At 42.6% G+C, this 22,065-nt stretch overlaps 1 protein-coding gene across 4 annotated transcripts in view; it reads left to right on the plus strand.

Moving 5' to 3' along the window:
* The window catches only part of UPB1 (beta-ureidopropionase 1), a 92,972-nt gene that overhangs the window by 45,208 nt on the left and 25,699 nt on the right, over positions 1-22,065 (plus strand). Inside the window, exon 1 of one of the 4 annotated variants that reach the window (XM_030292420.1) lies at positions 18,923-19,060. The exons of 2 other annotated variants lie outside the window; for them this stretch is intronic. In XM_030292420.1, the coding sequence (XP_030148280.1) occupies positions 18,957-19,060 (104 nt within the window). In that variant the 5' untranslated portion in view covers positions 18,923-18,956. Of the gene's footprint in view, positions 1-18,922; positions 19,061-22,065 lie in introns of those variants that run through there. One more of the 4 variants, XM_030292421.1, reaches the window with a different exon arrangement.

The following is a 22,065-nucleotide window of genomic DNA, read 5'->3' on the forward strand; positions in this document are numbered from 1 at the left end:
CTTACAGTCTTGTAGGGGGAAAGGGAAAACAAAAAAGTAAAATATATAGTATTTCATGTGGAACTAAGTGCTATAGCTAAAATAAAGCAGAGAAAGGAGTGTTGGCCAGGGGTGGGGGCTAGAGATTTGAATAGGATGTTTAGGGGATGAGAATTCTTAAGCCTCAGTTTTCGTATCTGTAAGATGGGACAATAACAGTGCCTATCTCACAGGACTGATTATTGAAAGAATTCTATGAAATTATATGTTGCACATAAAAATGAATATTTCCTAAATGGAAACTATCGTTATTATAAACAACCGTATAGCTAGGAAAAACTGTGGCCTAGGGAGGAAAAATTTGCTTAAGGCCCCAAGAAAAACTGTGGTTGGGTAAGAACCAGAACCCAGGCCTCCTGATCGTTCATGCAGCATACTTTCAAATATACCAAGGGACCAAAAGCACTAAGAAGCCATCCTCCCAAGGGCTGTTAATGGGCAACATGGCTTTAAAAGTTGAAGAGCTCTCTGGGAATGTGATTTTCACATCAACAAGAGGGGAGGGAAGATGTGGGAGTACATTAGGTTCCTCTTCAAGGAGAAGCAGGCCAACTTCACTCTGGCCTAAGGCTGAGCCTGCTGGGGTTTACTCACAAGACGTCAGATCCAGGATGGTGCTCTCAGCCAAAGGCAACAAGCTTTCTGGCTGCTGCTGGCCCATCTGCTCTGATGAGACTCTCCCAAACCCTGATCTCCCATTGGTTTCATTCCAAGGAATCTCCTGGAGGAAAGATAAGCAGCAGTTATTTCACAGCTGTAGAAATAGTAAGTTCTAGAGGGGTATTTGTATCTGTTTGGCTGGGTGAGATTTTCAAGTAGGACAAGCAGTGGTGGTCTCTCAACTCTCTCTGTGCCTTTTTCTCACCCTGTGGCATCTCCTCTAACCACCCATAACCAGTTACCCACTGCTTGCCTGGGCCTTCTGCTTAACCAGAGCCCTCTCTCTGCCTGGGTTCTATGCTTCAGCCCTATCCTTTCTTCATTGAGTCTCATTCTCTTCACTCATCCTAACCCCTCCTTTAAAAGAAGATGCTCACTAATTTAACAGATTCAGTACAGAGCAGGATTCAGAGAAGTCAGCATTCTGGGCTTGACCTCTATTAATGTGTGTATGAACTTGGGCAAGTATATTATCTTTTTTTGGGCCTCAGTATCTTTATCTATAAAGATGTTGTATGTCATTTCAAATACCATGGAGTAGATTATTCTGCAAAGGGCAGAGACCCTAGTGATCTACCTAAAGACAAAAAAAGTACACAGAGAAATGGTGAGGCTAAGAGCAGAAATTTTCAGAGTGAAGATGTCAGGGCCCCTAAAATGCTATTAAAAGGTGTGTTATGATGACCAATGTCTGGTGAATGGCATCTAGGATCTGGTCCTGGGTCAGCTATAAGAAGTTCCCACCTAGACAAAAGACCTAGGTTTTAAAGTCTATTCCTGTATTGAGTAGGCCTCAATGCAGGGAAAAATCCAAACTAGCTTTGCACCATACCATGTCCATTCTTGAAAGTGCAAACATAAGAAGTAAAAAGAGCTTTAGCAGGTCACCAACAGTTACTTGAACATCACAGGGCAGGACTAGCTGCAGGTTTCCTCTGCAAGACTAAAAAGAGGAAGGGGGAGAAACACTCAACAAAAGGGATCTTGAACTGAAATTTGAGAAACTGACATAAGAAGATTTCAAAAGATGTTAGAACTATAAGCAAATGTGTGAGTGTTTCCACTTTTGTTTAAACTGTGTCCAGTTACGTTAATGGACATTAATGCTGGGGTAATTTAAAAAAATTTTTTTAATGTTTATTTACTTTTGAGAGAGAGAGACAGACAGAGTGTGAGCAGGGAAGGGACAGAGAGAGAGCGAGACACATAATCAGAAGCAGGCTCCAGCCTCTGAGCTGTCAGCACAGAGCCCAACACAAGGCTTGAACTCACCAGCCTTCAAGGCTTGAGATCATGACCTGAGCCAAAGTCAGGCGCTTAACTGACTGAGCCACCCAGGCGCCCCATCTGCTGGGGTAATTTGAGAAAACTTTAAAATCTTAGTGACTATCACTAATATGTGCCCTCTCTCAAGGTGGTGTCCATAATCTTAACTTTACACACAGAGAAAGGCACAGGGAATGGAGACCTGAGATTCCAAATTCTGAAAGAAACTGTGACCCTCACTACATCATTGTCCCTGCCTGGAAAAACAATCCATACACCCACAACAATGGTGCCCCACAGTTGGGTTGACAACAAAGTCTCACAGGCTTGAGTCTTGCAACACTGTTGGCACATCAGAAGCACTTGCAGATGCTTAGTACTTGGGTTGGTAAATCTACCAAGCCTGCTTAGATCCTATCCTCTCCCTGCTGGAACACTGATCTAGTCAGACCTCCAGAGTCAGCAGCATGTCCTAGCAGAGAAACACTGAAGGAGGGGTGGCACTGTTTTCACGAAGTCTTCAGTGACTTTCCACTGAGCTGTGGGAAAATTTGACAGTTGACTGTGGCTGAATCATAACTCAGAGGTCCTGACCACTCAGATCTTTGAAGATTCCTTTCATTCCTTTCCCAAAAGGGGAACCTGGCACACTCCAATTGGTTAATTCCATTTACCTTCTGTTCCTTTCAACCACATGTAGGTGCAACTGTGTGATCTCAGTGGTGGCAAGAGTATCAGAATAACAGCATCTATAACAGGCTATAACTATAATAGCTTCTATTTCTCTAGTACTTACTGTTCTCAGGCACTTTTTATAGATTTTTTTCATTGAATCCTCATAACCGCTTAGTGGGTTACTCACTATTAGTATCCTTAGTTGACAGATAAGGAAACTGAGGCCCAGAGAGGCTAATCACTTGCCTACTGTTGTACAACTTGGGTGTGAGGTGCTGAGATACTGTAGCATCCTGACTCCCAAAGTCTGTGCTCCTAACTATTATGTTATACTGCAGCCAAACACCAGCACAGTTATTCCGAGCTCAAAAGCACTTCAGATATCATAGATCAACCCCTAGATTTTGCAGCTGAGAAAACAGACCTAGAGGATGATGGGAATTACCTAGTGACAAAGCCAGGATTCGAGGAAGGCTCTTCACTCCAGGGTTCAGGGCTCTCTGTTATATCAGAAGGCCTTGGGTTCTCTGCATCATCTTAAGAATCTGGAGTTCTTTGATATTTTATCACTTATTCTTTAGGGAATGGAACTTAAATTTATATAAACATAAAAATACTTTCATATAGTTTTTCTACCATATAGTGATCCTCTAATTCTTCCTACCCCTTTTTAGAAAGTTGTTTTTTTTTTTTTTTAACTTGGCTCCTTTTTGCTTTCTCCTTCTTTTTTTAAATCCCAAGAAAGTGAAAGCATTTTCAGATAGGATAAAAAAATCTTTAAAATCTTTAACCAACTTTCCCTTCTTTTACCAAAGTACTTTAAACACTGCTATTCAGTGATGATTGCTAATTGTCAATCATCCAGTTAGTGTTTTATATCCTCACTCTACCCTCTTCTGCTCCCCCTTCTTAGGAGATGATCAACTTAGGCTTGGTATGTCCCCTCAGCTCCCTGTGTCCATCTCCAGGCCTTACTCTGTTCAGATTCTTCTTTACATCCTGCCTCTTGTCATGGCGATAGTATTCTTACTGCTCCTGAGGCAGCCTCTATACAGTGACATTGGCCCCATTCCTTCCCACCTCCTTCTAAATCTGAACCAACAAATTTTAAAGGAGTGAGAAAGGCCTGGAAACAGTAACATGTGGTGGAAAGTATTTGGTCTTTGTAGCCCAACAAATCCTCACCCCTCTGGGTAAGTTAGTTAGCCATGCCAAGCCCCGTATGTCAAGTGGACAGGAGACCCCACTTCAAGGTGATGATGAGAATGGAATCAAATAATGTGTGAAAGGGTTTGTAGATAGCCCAGCACACAACAGACACTGCCTTCTCCACCTCTGGCTCCTTCCCTTTTTTTTCACAAAAAACATTCAAAAGAGCTTCATTTTTTCAAATAGCCAGATTTCATCCTCAATGAACTGTTCTTTCTCCTTCTTGTCATTCCAAGCTTATTGAACGTTTATCCTCACAGTTGGCCCTTCCTTCTCCCTATTCAATTCATTTTGGCCACTATATATTGAACTGCTAGGGACAGCTTAGCCCATTTCAGTGCTCTCCCAAACTCTAAATTCAATACACACTTGTGAATTGACCCCTGGAGCATTAACAACTGCTTGTCACTCTGACCTTGAGTGGCCTGCTCATTTCTGCATCTCCTCTGAGTTCTGTGAACATTGCTATCTCAGTCACTTTCAACCTCTCATCTTTCTGCATCCTGTGTCCAGGTGCTCTCTTCCACTCCCATGGATTCAACCCCAACTATTTACTCCAGATCACAGGGTATCTCTTTGGAGGTTCCATAGGTATCTAAATCTCTAAATTCACTTCCCCCCCCCCCGCCCTCATGGCTCTTGTTTCCCAAACGGTTTCACCATCAAACTAATGTTCAAGTGAGAAGCCTGAGTTATCTTGGATGTATTTTCTATCCTCCATATTCTGTATTTGAGTAGTCACAAATCCCTTTTATTCCCACAATATCTCCTAAATTCACCCTCTCTATGTACAGTGCTAAGTTCAGGCCTTTGTCATGCCACAGCTAATGCTCTAAACTGGAAGCCCTTGCTTCCAGTCACCCACCCAGCTCACCCTCTGCTCAGATCTGTGATTTACCTAATTAATAGATCTGAGCATTAATCATCTGCTCTAAAATCTTCCTTAGCACTGACCATAGAAAATCCTGAATATTTATATCTCTAGCTCCCCATTAGAATGGAGGCATCTCTTATTAATATCGTATCCCACTGCCTACTAGAGTCATTAAATATGCATTAAAAAAGCTTATTAAATGAATGAATACAACCCCAGAACAATGCCATGGATAGTAGAGAATATGAAAGAAATATAATATACTCCTTATCGTCTAGGAGCCTATATTCTTTTTGGAGAGACAAAATAAACATAAGAAACTACAGTATTAAGTACATAAACTGAGATACCAACTGCAAATGCCAGAGCAGCTCAAAAGAAAAAGGTGGGTGTAAGGTGGACCTTCTGGTGAAGACCTCACACAGGAGGAGAGAGTTCCTGAGGACCTTAAAGGATGGGTGGGGTTTGCAAGGGGACAGTGGAAGGAGCAGGATGCTCCAGGATGGAAATGGTATGGTAAATAGCACCGAGCATTGGCTGGACAAAAAGGAGTGTGACCTAATGGGGAGATGGGAGATTATGTTGGGGGACAATGAGACCAACCTGGAGAGATAAGGTGGTCCAGAAAACAGAGACCCTCAAGAGTCAGGAAAAAAGGAGTTTGCCTCGAATAAGAAAGCTGTAACTGTTTTTGAGTGCTCCAATAATGCAAAAGCAACCATACACAAAAGCTATCATAACACAAAAGCTACCTTTTGATACACACACGCATGCTCTTTTAATGCAGCAGAGCTTTGGGATAGATACTATTATCACCATTTTACAGATGAGAAAATGAAGCACAGAGTAGGTAAATAACTTAATTGGGGCCACACTGCTGTGTAATAAGCACTGTTGGCACAGATAAGTAACATAGTTCCTGCTTTCAAATATATCAAAATCCAAGCAGAGACGGGTACTCGGGTACTCAAATTAGTACCTCATAAATAATTACTTATAAATCAATGTGTTAGGTCTTGTAACAAATACATACATACGATGGGAGTGTTATTTTAGGAAAAATAACCTAAAACAGCTCTATTAGGAGACAAAAGAAATCAGAGAAATGAGCTTCCTAGAGAATACAGTGATCCAGGCCAGCTCCAGCAAAGAAGGTGATGGTGGTGGATAAAGTAAGACTGAAAAGGGGGCAGAATGCAAGACATTTCAAAGGCAGAAAGGATAGTAACAGGTTTAATGTAAGAAAAAAGAATCAGGGGGCACCTGGGTGGCTCAGTCGGTTGGGCAACCGGCTCTTGATTTCAGCTCAGGTCATGATCTCATGGTTGTGGGATCAAGACCCACCCTGGGCTCCGTGCTGAGTGTGGAGCTTGCTTGGAATTCTCTCTCCCTCTGCCTCTCCCCTGCTTTCAGTCTCTTGCTCCCTCAGAATAAATAAATAAACTTTAAAAATGATTTGAAAAAGAAATAAGAATCAGACTTAAGTTTTCTTTCTTTCTTTTCTTTTTTTTTTTTTTTTTGGAATATTTTATTTATAAGTAATCTCTACACCCAATGTGGGGGTTGAACTCATAACCCTGAGATCAAGAGGAACGTACTCCATCTACTAAGCCAGCCAGGTGCCCCTACACTGAAGTTTTTTTAAGTCTGGGAAGCTGAAAGAAGGATGTTAGTAACCACAGGGTGCCTGTGGCTCAGTTGGTTAAGTATCTGACTCTTGGTTTGAGCTCAGGTCATGATCTCGTGGTTCACGAGTTTGAGCCCCACATCAGGCTCTGTGCTGAGCTTGCGGAGCCTACTTGGGATTCTCTCTCTCTCTCTCGTTCTCTCTGCCCCTCCCCCACTCACTCTCTGTCTCTCTCTAAATAAATTAATTACTATAAAAGTTTTTTTTAAAAAGAGAAAGGTATCTTCATTTGAAGGCATACTGAGTTGAAGACAAAGTAGGACTGTTCTGCTCTGAGATAATGTAATAGGTCTTACTATAGTTAGATTTAGAAATGTGACTTTTAAAATTGTTTGTACCCAGGCTTGAGTTGTATATAAAGATAGAATTTTTAAACATTTTAATTAACTCTATGCCAGTAGGATGGCCTCTATGTATTTGCTACAGTTTTATTTTCTCCTCACACTCTGCTAGTCTCTATTATCAATGCTGTTTTGCATCACTTTCCACAGAAATGAGGTATGATTATAATAAAATAAAGCTGACATTTAAACATATAAGAACTTATCTATCTGAAACTGATTACACAAACGCTGTTTTTGTTCAACACTTCTCTGGAAATTCTCTGTTCCGGAGTTGCTTTCAGGGTCAGTCTACAATCCAAATTTTATTGACACACTTTGCTAACATCTCAAATTTGATCACCCATTAACTTAGCTCTGAGTTAATTTTTCTTGTTTTTGGTTTTTCAAAAATAAAATCTTCCTTTAACCTCCCCTCCTTGAAACACTAAACAAAACAAAACAAAACAACCCAAACTAGATTTCTTGAGCATCAGCATTAAGATTATTCCAGAGGTTGTGCCACAGACTCTGTAGGCATGGAAGAGGCTTTCCAAATATCCTGAGGAGTGACAAAATCACTGTGGGGAAGGGTTGCCCTTACTGAGAACTGGGCATTGTATTGCTAATTATTTTACAGATCTGCTTTTCATTTAACCTTTGAAGCAGCCATACACCTAAGTACTATCATCTTATGTGAAAGAATAGGAAAAGAAGGTACAGAAAAGTAACTTGTATTAGTTATAAAACTAATAGATAGCTCTGCCAGGACGTTAAAAACTTATGATTTTGTTACCATACTGTTCTGCTTCCGATAAAATAAGAGCACTGTTGGGGTGCCTGGGTGGCTCAGTCGGTTGAGTGCCAACCTTGACTCAGGTCATGATCTCATAGTTCTTGAGTTCAAGCCCCGCTTGACAGCTCAGAGCCTGGAGCCTGCTTTGGATCCTGTGTCTCTGTCTCTCTCTACCTCTCCCCTGCACATGCTCTGTCTCTCTCTCTGAAAAATAAATAAACATTAAAAAAAATTTTTTTTAAAGAGTCTTTTTAGAAAAAAAATAAGAGCACTGTTTCCCAATGAATGGTAAAGTTATTTAAAGGATAGCAACACTAATATAATCCCATCTCATGTAGCCATAACTTTAATGTTTATTTATTTATGAGAGAGCAAGAAAGCAGGTGCATGAGTGGGGAGTAGGGGCAGAGAGAGAGAGAGAGAGAGAGAGAGAGAGAGAGAGAATCTCAAGCAGGCTCCACGCTGTCAATGCAGAGTCTAACACAGGGCTCCAACTCACGTGCTGTGAGATCATGACCTGAGCTGAAATCAAGAGTCAGATGCTTAATTGACTGAGCCATACAGGCACCCCTAAACTTTTTCTTCTTCTTCTTTTTTTTTTTTTTTTTTGAGAGAGAGAGTGAGAGACAGTGAGCACACATGTGAGTGGGGAAGGGGCACAGGAAGAGTGAGAGAGAATCTTAACCAGGTTCCATACTCAGCATGGAGCCCTACACAGGGCTCAATCCCACAACCCTGGGATCATGACCTGAGCTGAAATCAAGAGTCAACACTTAACTGACTGAGCCACCCAGGTGCACCGTAGCCATAACTTTTAATACTCCTTTAATTTCATTTGTTTTCCCACTGCTTTCTATAACCTATCAATTCATGAAAATATAAATAATCAGCCATGAAAATTTGTCATAGAACTTGAATTAAGTCTACCTTATAGAAATACACATTAGAAATAGAAATGTTTTTAAATCATCAGACCTGACACCCTCTGATTATATTATTACTATATGGCTTAAGTATGTTATAGTCGGGTCAACAAGCAAATACTATTTCCTTGTCGTTATATAATGTGTTCAACTGAAAGCTATTGTGTATTTACCATCAGGGGTTTTATTCATGAGCACTCAGTTGAAAACAGACAGTAAGTTTTACTTATTCCTCTTTTAAATTCTACTCATTCACCACTGGAATGCCATACACATTTATATATAGCAGACGTTTATACTATCTTAAACTGAATTGGAAGCCAGCAGGCTTGAATTATTTAAGAGAAAAACATTTCCACTTGTCCTGCCAACCATGTTGATCAATGCTCACTTAAGTGATGTAATCATCTCCTCTCATTTTGTAAGGTCTACTCTCTCTCTTCAGGTGACTAAGCAGTCTGCAATCTTCCTTCCTTTAATTGGATAATTTTCAGGCTTGTCTGATCCTTCCGGTTTTTACAATTTCACGCAGTCATTTTCTCTTGTGAATATGGTTAATGGTTTCATGGCTAAAATCTCTCTTTAGCACACATCTATCTAGAACTCTCCAGACATCTTTCCATACACTGATGCAGCGCAACGCTTTATCTACTCTGGTGTTCCAGACAGACTGGCTACTCTGCAATGGTCACCGTTTTCTGCTTGCAGTCTTGCTTTTTCTTTTTTTGGATTGACCTTCCTGTGTCCTCCACACATCCTTCCGGCTCAGATGTTTGTTCTCCCACCTCTGGACCTGTGTGGCACTTTCAGTAATGTTATCACATAATATTATAAACACAGCTATTGTTTATCAAGCACTGGAGCCTTATGTATATAATACAAACTACCCAGCTTTTCCTCCTGCCCCGTAACAGCTCACCTCCCATACCCTATAAAGTCTGTCTCTTAGAGGCCTACCACAGTGCCTGGTACATAGCAGGTGCTCCAGAAATTTCTATACGGCTACTATTATGATGATGAAAACAAGCACCAAAACTTATTCATGTTTCACCCCAGTGCCTAGCACAATGTCTGGCACATTCAACACATGTTTATAAAACTAACCAATGAAGAGAACAAATATTAAGCACCTTTAAGATCCTTGTGAGACAAGCTATACAGCTCTCCATGGACTGCTAAAACTAACTCTTTAAAGTCCAGACAGGAAAAGTACCCAGTTACTAGGTTAACAGAGATGGGGCTGGGGAGCCCAGAAGCACAGCCCCAAAGTCCAGCAGAACACATGATACCAGGTTCAGGAAGCTCTTGTTGGCTAGTAGCTGCAGAGGCTGAGTATGGAAGATGGGCTTCTATGGATTCCTCCAGCACAGGCTAGTATTGGTTTGGCTCCTCAAGTGTAGATGGCATGGTCAGACCAACTCCCTTAATCAGGGAGAAACCTGGGATGGTAAGAAAGGCTCATGGTGATGAAGGGGGCCCTGATTCTTAGAAAACTGAAGCCTTTACCTACAGCACCCACAGAGACCCAGAGATAAGGCTCTGGGGACTTGAGATTTAGCAGTTGGTGGTCAAGGCAGTAGATCATGTTAGAGTCTGGCAAGAACTAGTAGGGCTCAGCAACCAGAGTGAGACTCAAAATCTAGATTCAAGTCTTTGGCAGTGCCAAGTTTAAAAGGGGATAGTGACTGAGATGCCAGAGAAAGACCTGGGTTTAAAGAAGAAAAATGTAATTTCAAGTACTGAGCTGAAGTGCAGGAGGGCTTAATGCCTCAAACAGGTAGACTAGTTATTTAATTTGGGGCATTCATTCAAACAGGGCTAGCAGCAAGGTTGAGTAGGATTCAGATGCTGGGACTAAGGGCAGGACTTGCCAGTGGTAAGGTTCCTGGTGGGGCAAAGAGACTGGTATCTTATAACAGTCCTGCAAGCCCTCCATGATGGATCATTAGCACACATTACAGCCTCTCAGAGCACAAAATCTACTTTGCTTCAGTGTTAGGATTTTGAGATACCAGTATCTAAGATGGCAAATAAAGTACGGAACACAAATGCATTTGGCTTGGCTTCACAAATATCTAATTCTTTCTGTATACTTGGTTCACCCACAGGCTGTGTGTATAGTTGTGTACTTGCTTGGTCTCTTAACCCCCAGATAGTGTTTTTCCACTCTGAGCCCCAACCATTTCCAAGCTGAAACTACTCTTTATGGGGGCGGCTGCGTGGCTCAGTCGGTTAGGCATCCAACTTCGGCTCAAGTCATGATCTTGCGGTTCATGGGTTCGAGCTCCACGTCAGGCTCTACACTGACAGTGCAGAGACTACTTGGGATTCTATCTCTCTCCTTCTCTCTCTGCCCCTCCCCTGATCTCTCTCTCTCTCTCTCTCTCTCTCTCTCTCTCTCTCTCTCTCTCAAAATAAGTAAACTAAAAAAATAAAAAAGAAAGAAAGAAATTACCTTTAAAACCGCAAGACAGTTGTTTCCTCTGATTCTGTGACCAGAACTCCAGTCACTATTATGTCCTAGAATCTAGGTCCACTCACACTAGCAATAAAAATGGTCCTTTTCCTTTAAAAACAACCAAACCAAATACACTACTACTACTACTATTAATAATAAAATCTTCTCATCACCTGATTCTTCAGTAAAACACACTTGTTGACTTTCTCTTCTTCAGATACCAAGCTGTCTTGTATTATTCTATGGTCTGTGTATGCTTTTTTGGATTTAATATGCCTAAGTTGTTTTGTTTTTGTTCATGTTAAAGCAATATACACAAATCATGGGCCATGTGGTTCAACTACCCATCTGATGACTGCCTTTCTTCTACAATACTCCCACCAAGTGGTCATCTAGACTGTACTTGAACACCCAGAATCACTGAGAACTAATTGTCTGCAGAGGTAGCCTGTTTCATTTTGGATCACCTATTGGAAATAACTGCTTTGGGCTGAAATATGCCTCCCTGAGTTTCTATCCATTGACTCCAGCTCCTCTCCTTAGGGCCAAATAGAACAAATATATATGCATCTATGTGGCCACCTTCAGATAATCTGAATAAAGTGACAATATTCTTCCTGACTTTTTTTTTTTTTTTTTTTTTTTTTTTTGCTAATGTTCCCAGTGCCTTTGACTATCTGTTGTTGTTAAATGTTCTCACCAACATCACTCTTTCTTTTCCGGATGTATTCAAGATGATTTACATGCTTTGCATCTAGCCCAGAGCTAGATAAATTTCAGGTGTGCTCTAGATACTACACCTCTCAATATGCAGCCTAAGGCTTTAACAGCTTTTGTGGCAGCCACATTGTTGGATCACATTGAGCTTATAGACAACTGAGTATCTCTAAATGCCACATGTTTTGCTGCTAAGCCTACTGCATGTTTATGCAATTGTTTCGGGGTGGGGGGGAAGGAGGTAGAAAAGGTTTATTTATCACATGGATACTTCATGAAATTTGGGTCCCAAAAAGTCAACTTGGGATTTTGCATTCCTAATGATACACAAGTCTGTGCTTAGTTTGCTAGCCTAAATGATTAACAAACTAGTGATGGTTCATGTACTGGATTTCAGCTTAGGCTAGTCAGCGTTGCTTTATTTCATGACCTCAAAGCGCAGCCTTCCTCAAAAATTACTCATCATTAAAATGTTTACTATTCATCACCAGAAGAACTGGTGGAAAGAGTATAAATGATTCAGTGCAAAGGCATTATCACCACTGGAAAAACACCTCAAGGACAAGTATCCAGCACATTAAGGATAGTATATTTATGATTTCCCATGGGAATATTATATTCAACCCCTTCTCCTTTATTAAAAATAATTATCTTAAAAATTATCTTACAGAGATAACACTGTGTAGATTTTCTTCCTTTTTTTTCTTTTTTTTTAAAGTAGGCTTCATGCCCAGTGTGGAGGCCAACGCAGGACTTGACTTCACAACCCTAAGATCAAAACCTGAGCTGAGATTGTGAGTTGGATGCTTAACCAGTTGAGCTACCCAGGTTCTCCTGTATAGATTTTTAAAGATTTTTCAACTTAGCTTATTTGTTTCAAATCAAAGGAAGTGGAATGGATGTTATCCTCATTTTTTTTAAGTTTACTTATTTTGAGAGAGAGAGAGCAGCATGAGCAGAGGATGGACAGAACGGGAGAAAGAATCCCAAGCAGGCTCCACGCTGTCAGCACACAGAGCTCGATGCGGTCAATCTCACAAACCATGAGATCATGACCTGAGCCAAAATCAAGAGTTGGACACTTAGCCAACTGAGCCACCCAGGCACCCCTTGTTATTCTCATTTATAAGTAAAGAAACTAAAGCCCAGAAAGGGCATGATTTGTCTATGGTTACATAGCCAAAAAAAGTATAGAACCAGGGTTGAACCCCAAGTCCTTGGGTTGTCCAAGGGTTGTCCAAGTCCAGTGCAGCCCCCACTGTACCCATGGCACTCCAATATAAATGTGGCCCAGTCCTGGCCATAAGGTGCTAATATCCAAGGAGTTCTCCTCCAGGTGTTAGACAACATGTGCTCTACTTGCCCTCACCATTCACATAAAAAGAGGGGAGGGGAGCCTCAATGAAAGCAGTTATTACAATACTTAACAGATGCCAAGCTCTAGCAATAATGAAATCATAGAATTTCTGAGAATTAGTCCACTACCTTTAAATTAACAGATTAGGAAGTGCTATCAAGTAATTCACCTAAAGCTGCAATTATAGCAAAACCAGGATTAGAACCTATTTATATACCCAGTTCAATGTTCTTTCTGTTACACTGTACTGTTTCTCAAAATACAAGTAGGCAGCTGTCTGTTACCTATAGCTAGGACTTTCTGAAAATGGGATCTGAAACATATTATGTATAATTCAAGAATTTTATGGACAAGGATCCCACCAAACTCTCAATACAAAGAAATATGAACCAGGAGGCTAATTAGAGAGTGATGAACTATGACATACTGAATCAGCAAGTTCCCATAAACAGAACATTGCTATATGAAGTAGCCCCCAAGGATGGACTCCCTCCCCCAATATCTACTGTTGTTGCCACTCAGGATTTGGACTACTTGTATCCTAGATGATCAGGGGGCAAAGGCTGAGAGTCTTACTGAAAGAAGAGGATTATGAATCTGCTACAGCCAATTGTGGTCTTTTCAAAAAGCAGACTAAATAAGTAGGTACTGAGTTTATATATGTAAAAAGGACTCATCAAGTGAATATAAACATTTATAAATACTGATATGGTGTTCGATTTGGTTCAACAATCATTTATTGAGCTCCAGTTACATGTGAAGCTCTGTAGATTCAAAGAAATGTCATACCTCTATCCTCAAGAAAGTTAACAGATTGAATATTATGGCAACACAGAAATGGGAACTTAGGTAAGCCTGAAGGAGCCAGCAAAGGCTTTATTGAAGAGATACTTGAATCTTAAGGTTTGGGTAAGAACTATACAAGTGAAGAAGGAGCTGAACAAAGACAGAGGCATGAAATGATACGGAATATACAACTAGAAGCAGTTTGACAATGCTGGAATCCAAAGTGTAGGGTAGGGAAGAGTGACAGCATGAAATGAGGTCAAATCACGGGCTTTATTCCATGCTCTCTTGGACTTCAGACTAAACTAATGGAGTGCTCTTGAAAAACAGATCACTGGGAATCAAGGCCAAGGGGGAAATTGAAGTTGAGAGGCAGAAAGACTGATTATGAGTTGGGTGAAGTAATTTAGGAAATGATAAAAGCCTGTACAAGGAATGTATAAGTAGCAATAGGAATGGAAAAGATGCATCAGATAGGCCGGATTCCAGAAAAAAATTGAGGCCATTGAATGACGTTATCTGAAGGATGTGGTTTCCTGATCTAAATATTTCTTTCAAGGCCTCTCCTGATACTTCCACCATCAGAGTTTCCTTCTACAGAGTTTGAAGAATCCCTTACTAAAATGGAGTTGATCAGAGCATTTTAGTGTTGGTCAACTAACATTAAAGTGGATTATGCAAATTTAATATGAGTGAAGAAGACCTTGCAGGGAAGAACATGGCTAGTCAAGAGAGGAGAAGCAAGTAAAACAAAGGATAAAGCAAAACAAAAGAGAAAACGTTCAGGCCACTAAAGGCAGACAAAGAAACTTACTAAATCACCATTTTGGCTGAGCTGGCTCTGCTCTGCTACAAAATCCATTTTCAGTTAGCTTGGATATACTATTCCAAAACTCTTTCATGTGAGACACTTAAGTCTACACAAGGATAATAATAATAATAATGATAAAATGAACCCTAGCAAACAAAGAACTGTGACTTAAGAGCTGAAGGAACACCATGCAGAGACAATGTAACACAGAAACTGGGCCTTTAGAAAGTAACTTAGAAATCAAGTCACCTCGAGGAGCCTTGGTGGCTCAGTCAGTTGAGTGTCCAACTCTTAATTTAGGCTCAGGTCACAGTTCCAGAGTCGTGGGATTGAGCCCTGTGTTGGGCTCTGTGCTGAGCATAGAGCCTGCCTGGGATTCTCTTTCTCTCTCCCTCTACCCCCTCTCTCTTGCTCTCTCTAAAATAAAAATAAATAAAATATTAAAAAAAAAAGAAATCGGGTCACCTCAGATATTTTTTCCCCCATGACTACAAGTGAAATATTATCTCCTGTATTTTCATTTCTACTAAGTGTCACGTTTAATTTGGAAATCTGACAAATACCAAGAACACTTGCCCCATAGTTCACAGTATTACTGGGAGGAGGAAATGGGACAAAAAGAGGCAAAAGCTTGTGTGTGCTGTAAAGTGCTAAATGATGGCATCATCAGGCCTCTGGCTCACAGGAGAAAAGAGGACAGGTGGGATCTCCATGTCATGGCCTTTGCAAGGATTGCTCACCAATGATTATCATAAAATTTTAGTCCTTCAAATGTTGATGAGCAGAGGCCACACTACCTTCAACACTTTCCTTAAGAATTAAAATTAATTGGGGGTGCCTGGATGGTTCAGTCAGTTGAGTGGTTGAGCATCCAACTCTTGATTTTGGCTCAGGTCATGGTCTCATGGTTGGGAGATCGAGCCTGGCATGGGAGTGGGGAGACTTAAGATTCTCTCTCTCTCTCTTTCTTCCTCTTTGTCTCTTTCTCTCTCTCCCTTTGTCTCTTCCCTGCTCATCCTCTCTCTAAAATTTAAAAAAAAAAAAATTTAAATTAACGCACATTGCAAATTTAAAATTAACACCTAAAAACAGACACTAATACATTTTTAACAAATGTGCTCTTTCCATAAAACCAGCCTCTATAATGAACTTTTTCTGTCACAAATAAGCATGTAAATATTAGGATCATATTTTATTAGAATTAGGAAAGGCTTAGTTCATCTCTGTAAACTGTCTTCCCAGCCTCTTCCCCTCCCCTACCTTTCTTATAACAGGGAAACTGAGGTAAAGGTTGAACCCAAACTAACCTGTAGATTTCCTGACTCCGGTCTAAGGCTCTCTTTTCTATAAAATAATTTTTAATAAAATATTTCAAATATAAGGAGAAGCATAATAACGAATACCCAGATTTTTAAAATGTTAGTATCATATGCCACCAATCTTTTTTTTTTTTTTTTTTTGGACAGGAAATGGCACTTTAATGCTTCAAATATTTTTTAAAACATATTTAATTTAAAATTAAATATTATATATCAGCAGATAATGCCCATTCCTCTATCCCATTCCCCTACCTCCTTCTCCAGAGATAACCACCATATTGAGGTTGTGGCATATTCCATTCTTCCTGTTCAAGTTTGTATAAACTCAAATGCTTATATATCCATAAACCACACCATGTTGCCACAAAAAGAGATGGTCTTCAAAACAGGGAGGAGTCCCTCACTCTAGTACACTTGCATGTAGTTAAAACCTTTGGGACTTGGCTAGGTATTTCAGAAAGAAACTAGGGCAGAGCTTAAAGTCTTTTTTAATGATTACCACAGAAGGATCTAGTGAAGTATCTTACAATTTAAAGTGAAAAATAAATTAGGCAAATATAAAAATTTAAATATGATATTTTTTTATCCTTCTCAAGTTAGCATTTTGTATTTGTGAAATCCTGGTTTATAATGACCTAGTGTGAATGACCTGTCACTGAACAATAGGGAAAGATGGATTAAGCAATTTAACTAATAATAATAGTTTCTACTTCTGCTTCAAGGTCCAGCTCAAATGTCACCACCTTAATGAATCTGTCCTTGATCCCATCAGAATTAATTCCTTCACCAGTCATTTATTGAGTGCCAGAGCCCTGTAGACACAAAAGTAGATCAGACCCAGTTCCTGCTTAGAGCTCAGAAATAATCACACAATAGTTTTTGATAAATGCTCTAATAGAGATATCCATAAAAGGTTAGCAAAGCCTATACCTTTCCTAGAGCAATTGGAGAAGACACTACAGACGAGGCGATATTTGAGCTGCATCTTACAGGGTGAGCAGGAATTCACAAACTCTATCTTCTGATAAAATGTCATTCCAGGTAGGGAGACACTGAATGTGAAGGTAAAAAGGATGATAAGATATTAGTTTTAGAAAGACAACTAGAGATAGACATCAGAGGTAGAAGGATAAGTTAGAAGACTAGCAACAAGTCAAGCAAAAGCTGACATGATTATAGGCATGGGGTGGGAGGGGGAAGGATTTTAACAAAATTTAGGAGATAAATTTAGCAGAATTTGATGCTTGGTTGTGCGGGAGAAAGAAAGAACATGGAGGAGTTGGGGATGACTCCCGAAGGCTTGGCAAAATGAGTGGGCAGTGAGGCCATTAACTAAAATAAGAAATACCATACCAAAGATAAGAACAGGCCTGAGAAGTGGTGTGTGTGTGTGTGAGGTTTCTTCTGAGGCATTTTGAGTCGGTAATGAGGTCTCTTCCATTTGGCCTTAAACAATGTCCCTTTCTAGGCCAGAAATCACCCCTTCCTCTTAACTCCACAGCATACTTTCTATCTTTTTCACATCAAATTATTTAAATCTGTTATCTCAGTATTCACAAAATTGTCCCTACCTTAAACCATGAAGAAAAAGTACTAGTCTTGTTCTCTGTGCATTGTCCTTATCTCAGAGCCTTATATACAAAAAAAAAACCTTCAACCAAAGTTTGCATTCTTGAAAAGGGAGCTCCATCAGATACTAGGAAGTGTCAGTTAACATTTATCAAAACAATGGCCACAACTTGTGTGTTAGCGACTTATATAAAATATCTAAAGCATTTGGTCTACAGCCCCTACTTTTAGCTCCTTTTGTGCTTATCTTATCTTACTTTTAAACAACCCTGCAAGGTAGGTGTTTTCCTATTTTACAGATAAAGCAACAGCAGGCCAGAATGTCTAAATAACTTTCAGGTTTGCAAGGTTCACAAGGTTTGCAAGTTGCTTAACTACGATTGGGCCGACTTGCTTCACCACCAGAGTTGAGCTGCTCTGTCCAAATTCTCACTTGGGCTGAAAAGTGGCCCTTCTTTGGCTCCTGAGGGGTAGCACTCTCCGGATCGGGAACTGTCAGACGGGCCTCACCCCTATCCTCTCAGGCAAAAGTGCCCCCTCCCAGGAAAAGTGCCCCTGCGGGCGCAACCAGTGCACACGGCAGAGCTCAGAGGGGGCCCAAGGGTCCCGCGGATGAGCCGCCGCCCAGGGACCCAGCATTTTGCAGTATTCACGCCAGGAAAGCGCACAGGATCACTCGACCCTTCGCTCAAGCTATGAGCGCTGCCGGGGCTCTGACCCCGAAGCTCGGGTGGGCGCGCGCGGCCGTGGCTCCCAGCCTGGCCCCTCGTGGGGGCTAGAAGTCCTCACAAATACGAGACACTGGAAGACGGGAGTGCAGCCACTGCCTTTGGGACACTGAAACTCGTCCCGTACCTTCCTCCGCAGTCCCGTGCGGTGGGCCGGCCCGGCTTGCTGTCTGCATTCAGCGGACCGGAGAACGAGTTCCGGGCGGGGAGAAGCCCTGCCCACCGGCTGCGGTGGGAACCGGTCCCGCGAGGGTCCGACAGGACTTGCCAGGCATTTCCCTCAGACCGCGCTTTGCCTCCGAGAGGCCGCGCCGGGCCTCCCTCATCGCCTCTCGGGTTCTCGGTCCCGCCCCACACCTCTGGGTAGGAACCGGACAGCGAGAGAGTGTGAGAGGGCAACACAACGGTCCTGGGGACCCTCCGAAGTCCGCAGGGGAGGAAGCAGCGACAGCTAGCTGCACGCTGACTAGGCGCGAGGGCTTGGGGAGGTCGGCCCGTGGAATGGGCGTGTCCTGGCGCGTGCAGGAGGAGGTGCGAGGGGCAAGGGGCAGTCCCACCCGCGACGCCCTGGAACGCTGATTGGCTGCGCGCCGTGGAGGCGCGAGGAGGAGGCGTGTCCTCATGTGAGCCCTGCAGGGGCCCAAGGTGAGGGTGTAGAGGGGAGAGCGCTTGCGCGAACCTGGTTGTAGGCCCCTCCTCTTCTTTCTGGGGGCAAAGGGTAGGCGGTTTTAGTCTGGACTTAGGCGCTTGCAGACTCCGGCCATGGAGGGGCCTGAATGGGAGTCGCTGGAGCAGTGCTTGGAGAAGCACCTGCCACCCGCAGACTTGAGGGAGGTGAAACGCATTCTCTATGGCAAGGAAACCAGGTCTGGGGCCTAGAGGCTGGGGTGGGGAGACCTTGGGGCCAGCGAGTGTGGGTCTGGGGAACCAGGGAGAGTGCTTCAGGATCTGAAGGACTCTTGAGGGGGCAATGAAGATCTGAGTTGGTGAGCAGAGACCTTAGGAAGTCTAGATGTGACATCTCTGGGCCTCTCAGGGGTTGCACAACCCCCAAGTGACCTTTACAAGCCATTTCTCTCCTTGTTGCCCAGCACCCAGAAGGGAAAAGAACCTGGGAGGGAAAGGTCAGATTTTTACTCTCTGTGGCTTTCTCTGTGGTTACCTGGCTCTCCTTCCCTACTTCCAGTGACCAGCTTCCTCCCAAGAGCTAGGGTTGTACCCTGGGTGTCTGTCTGGGTCAGTGCCTCCATCCAGAGCCCCCAGTAGGTCAGCTGATTGTCCAGTCCCAGCCCTTCCTGCAGTGACTGGGCCTTTGGCAGATCCTTGGAGGTAGAGGCCAGCTGAATCTAATTGGAGAAGGAACTGTTCCCACTGGCAAGCCACAGGAGTTAGTTACCACACTCAGCGCAAATGTTTTCCCATTCCCAGCCAGTTGTGTGCATCACTAGGACCTTCTGAGATTAGTGCACTGCTGGACACTGTGTATACAAAGCTGGAAGATGCTTTCCCTTTCACTGTTGTTTCTCTTTGGCCCACTTTACTCAAAACAACCAGAAAATGTGCATCATATCTTGTTGGCTCCTTTGCTTAAAACTCTGTAAGGGTTTCCCATGGCTCTTAGAATGAAATCTAAACTTTGATCCCATACAGCTCCTGAGTTAATGTCCTTCCACTTTCTAGCCCATTGGTGGGCTCTCTGCCCCCACCCAGCCAGACCATGTGCTTCCTGACCTTGTGGCAGTGACCTTGAGGCAGGAACCTGATAGACTCACCTGAAACTCAAGGATGTTGATTGGATCAGTGGTTCCCAGCCACTGGCTCCAATGGAGTTAGGGTGGGGGGGGGGGAAGGGGATGGGGGAGGGCAGATCTCACATCTAAGAGTGCTAGTGGATGGTAAAGGTAGAACAACTGCCTTTGGGGGTAGGAGTGGTAGAGAACTCAGTCAAAAAGGACTCTTCCTACCCAAAGAGGGATACCTAGGACTGGGTGAACTTCAAGGTCCCTCCTGAAATCTGAAATTGTGCTGGACTACTACTTTCCTGTCACACCTGTCAAAGTGTGAAGCCTCTTAGAGTTAAGGCTCCCAGAGGTATCTTAATCAAGGGTCTCAGGATGGGAATAGGTTTGTTTTAAGGATGAGGTGGGCATGTTCTTCTAGGAAAAGAAATGGAGAGAGCTTGTGGTGTCAGGGAGAGGTAAAGCACAAGAATCTTAGGAAAAGAGAAATAAGTGTCTCTTATAGGTGACTGGCTGGAGCACATTCTAGAGATTGGGATAAGGACTACCTTGAAAGAGGCATTTTCTATGGGGAGGGATTATAATGGTAGCTGACGTCTATTGACCAACAACAACTAGGCCTCATCCTGGGACTTGGCTTGCAGTAACTGTTCACGAAGTGTTCTATTCCACTCAGCACTGAGCCCTTCCAGGCTTTGCCCCTAGGGTATAAACCTTTGTACTTGCTCAGTCCTTGCAGGTGGGTGGGATTTGGCTATGCACAGGATTGCGAACTAAAGATAGAAAATTATTAGTCATTTAAAAACTCTTCTTCCACTTAAACCCCTGCTCATTCCTCATAACCTGACTTGTTTCTGGTCACCTCTGTGAAGGCCTGGGTGGAGCCTGAGTCTTCAGCCCCTCCTCTGGACTTCCAACTGTGTTCCAAACCTTACCTTCTCTCCCAGTTACTTGCTGTGTCAAACACAGAGACGATGCTTAGTGAATGTTTGCTAAGTGAATGGGCTTTTGCCTGGGCTAGCCAGATGAAATCCCCAAAGAACATGGACTCTCAATTTCAAGACAGCCAGAACCAAGAAGCATTTATTCATGTAACAAACATTTATTGTGTGTGGTTTTTTGTCTTGGGCACTAGGAGTACAAGGATAAGTAAGCCATGGTTCCCGTCCTAGAGGGGCTTTCTGTCTTTTGATGGTTGCCCTACATTGTGAGAGAAAGATGCAAGCTGAGCTGGAGAGAGTGTACGTGTGCAGCGTTGGAGGAGGGTTAGGAAGCCTTCTCAGGGGCATCATGCTTGCACTGTATCCTGAAGGAGATGGAGAAATTGGTTTGGAGACAGGAAGGGCTCAGGTACCCTTTGTCAAGGCCCAGACACCAGGGAACATGCTCATTTAGGGATTGCAGGTGTAGAATGTTGTGAGGAGAAGGCAAAAGTGACCATGGTGGACCCACGGGCTCTGTACACCCTGCTAAGGCAGCAGAACCTGTCCTAATGGTGGTGGGAGTCTTTAAAGAATTTGGAGGCAAGGATCATGCCAGTTTCTGGCTTGGACCCCCAGATGGCTGATTCATTCATCTGATGAGGAGCGGCTTTGGGGAAGGCTGCTGAGTTGAATTGGGGGTGCTGTTTAGTTTTCTAGAGCTGCTGTAACAAATTACCACACACTGGTGGCATAAACCAAAAGAAATTTATTCTCACAGTCCTAAAGACCAGAAGTACAAAATCAAGGTGTCTGCAGTGCCACACTTCTCCAAATGCTGTGGGAGAGAATCCTTCCTTGCCTTATCCAGTGGCTTCTGACATCCCTTGGCTTGTGGCAGAATGACCCCAATCTCTGCCTCTGCCTTCACATGACTACCTCCTCTTCTCCCTGTGTCTCTCCTCTGGGCATCTCTTATAAGAATACCTGTCACTAGATTTAGGGCTCACCTGGATAATCCAGTATGATCTCGAGATCTTTAGTTATATCTGCAAATATCCTTTTTCCAAATAAGGTCTTATTCACAGGTTCTGGGTATTAGGATGTAGACATATCTTTTTTTTGTTTGTTTGTTTTGTTTTTTTTTTTTTTGGCGGGGGGAGTCACAGTTTAACCCACTACAGGGACTGTGTAGAGGTGGCCCTCACAGGG

Source organism: Lynx canadensis, chromosome D3 (assembly GCF_007474595.2).
Source record: "Lynx canadensis isolate LIC74 chromosome D3, mLynCan4.pri.v2, whole genome shotgun sequence".
In the NCBI taxonomy this organism is placed as follows: Eukaryota; Metazoa; Chordata; class Mammalia; order Carnivora; family Felidae; genus Lynx; species Lynx canadensis.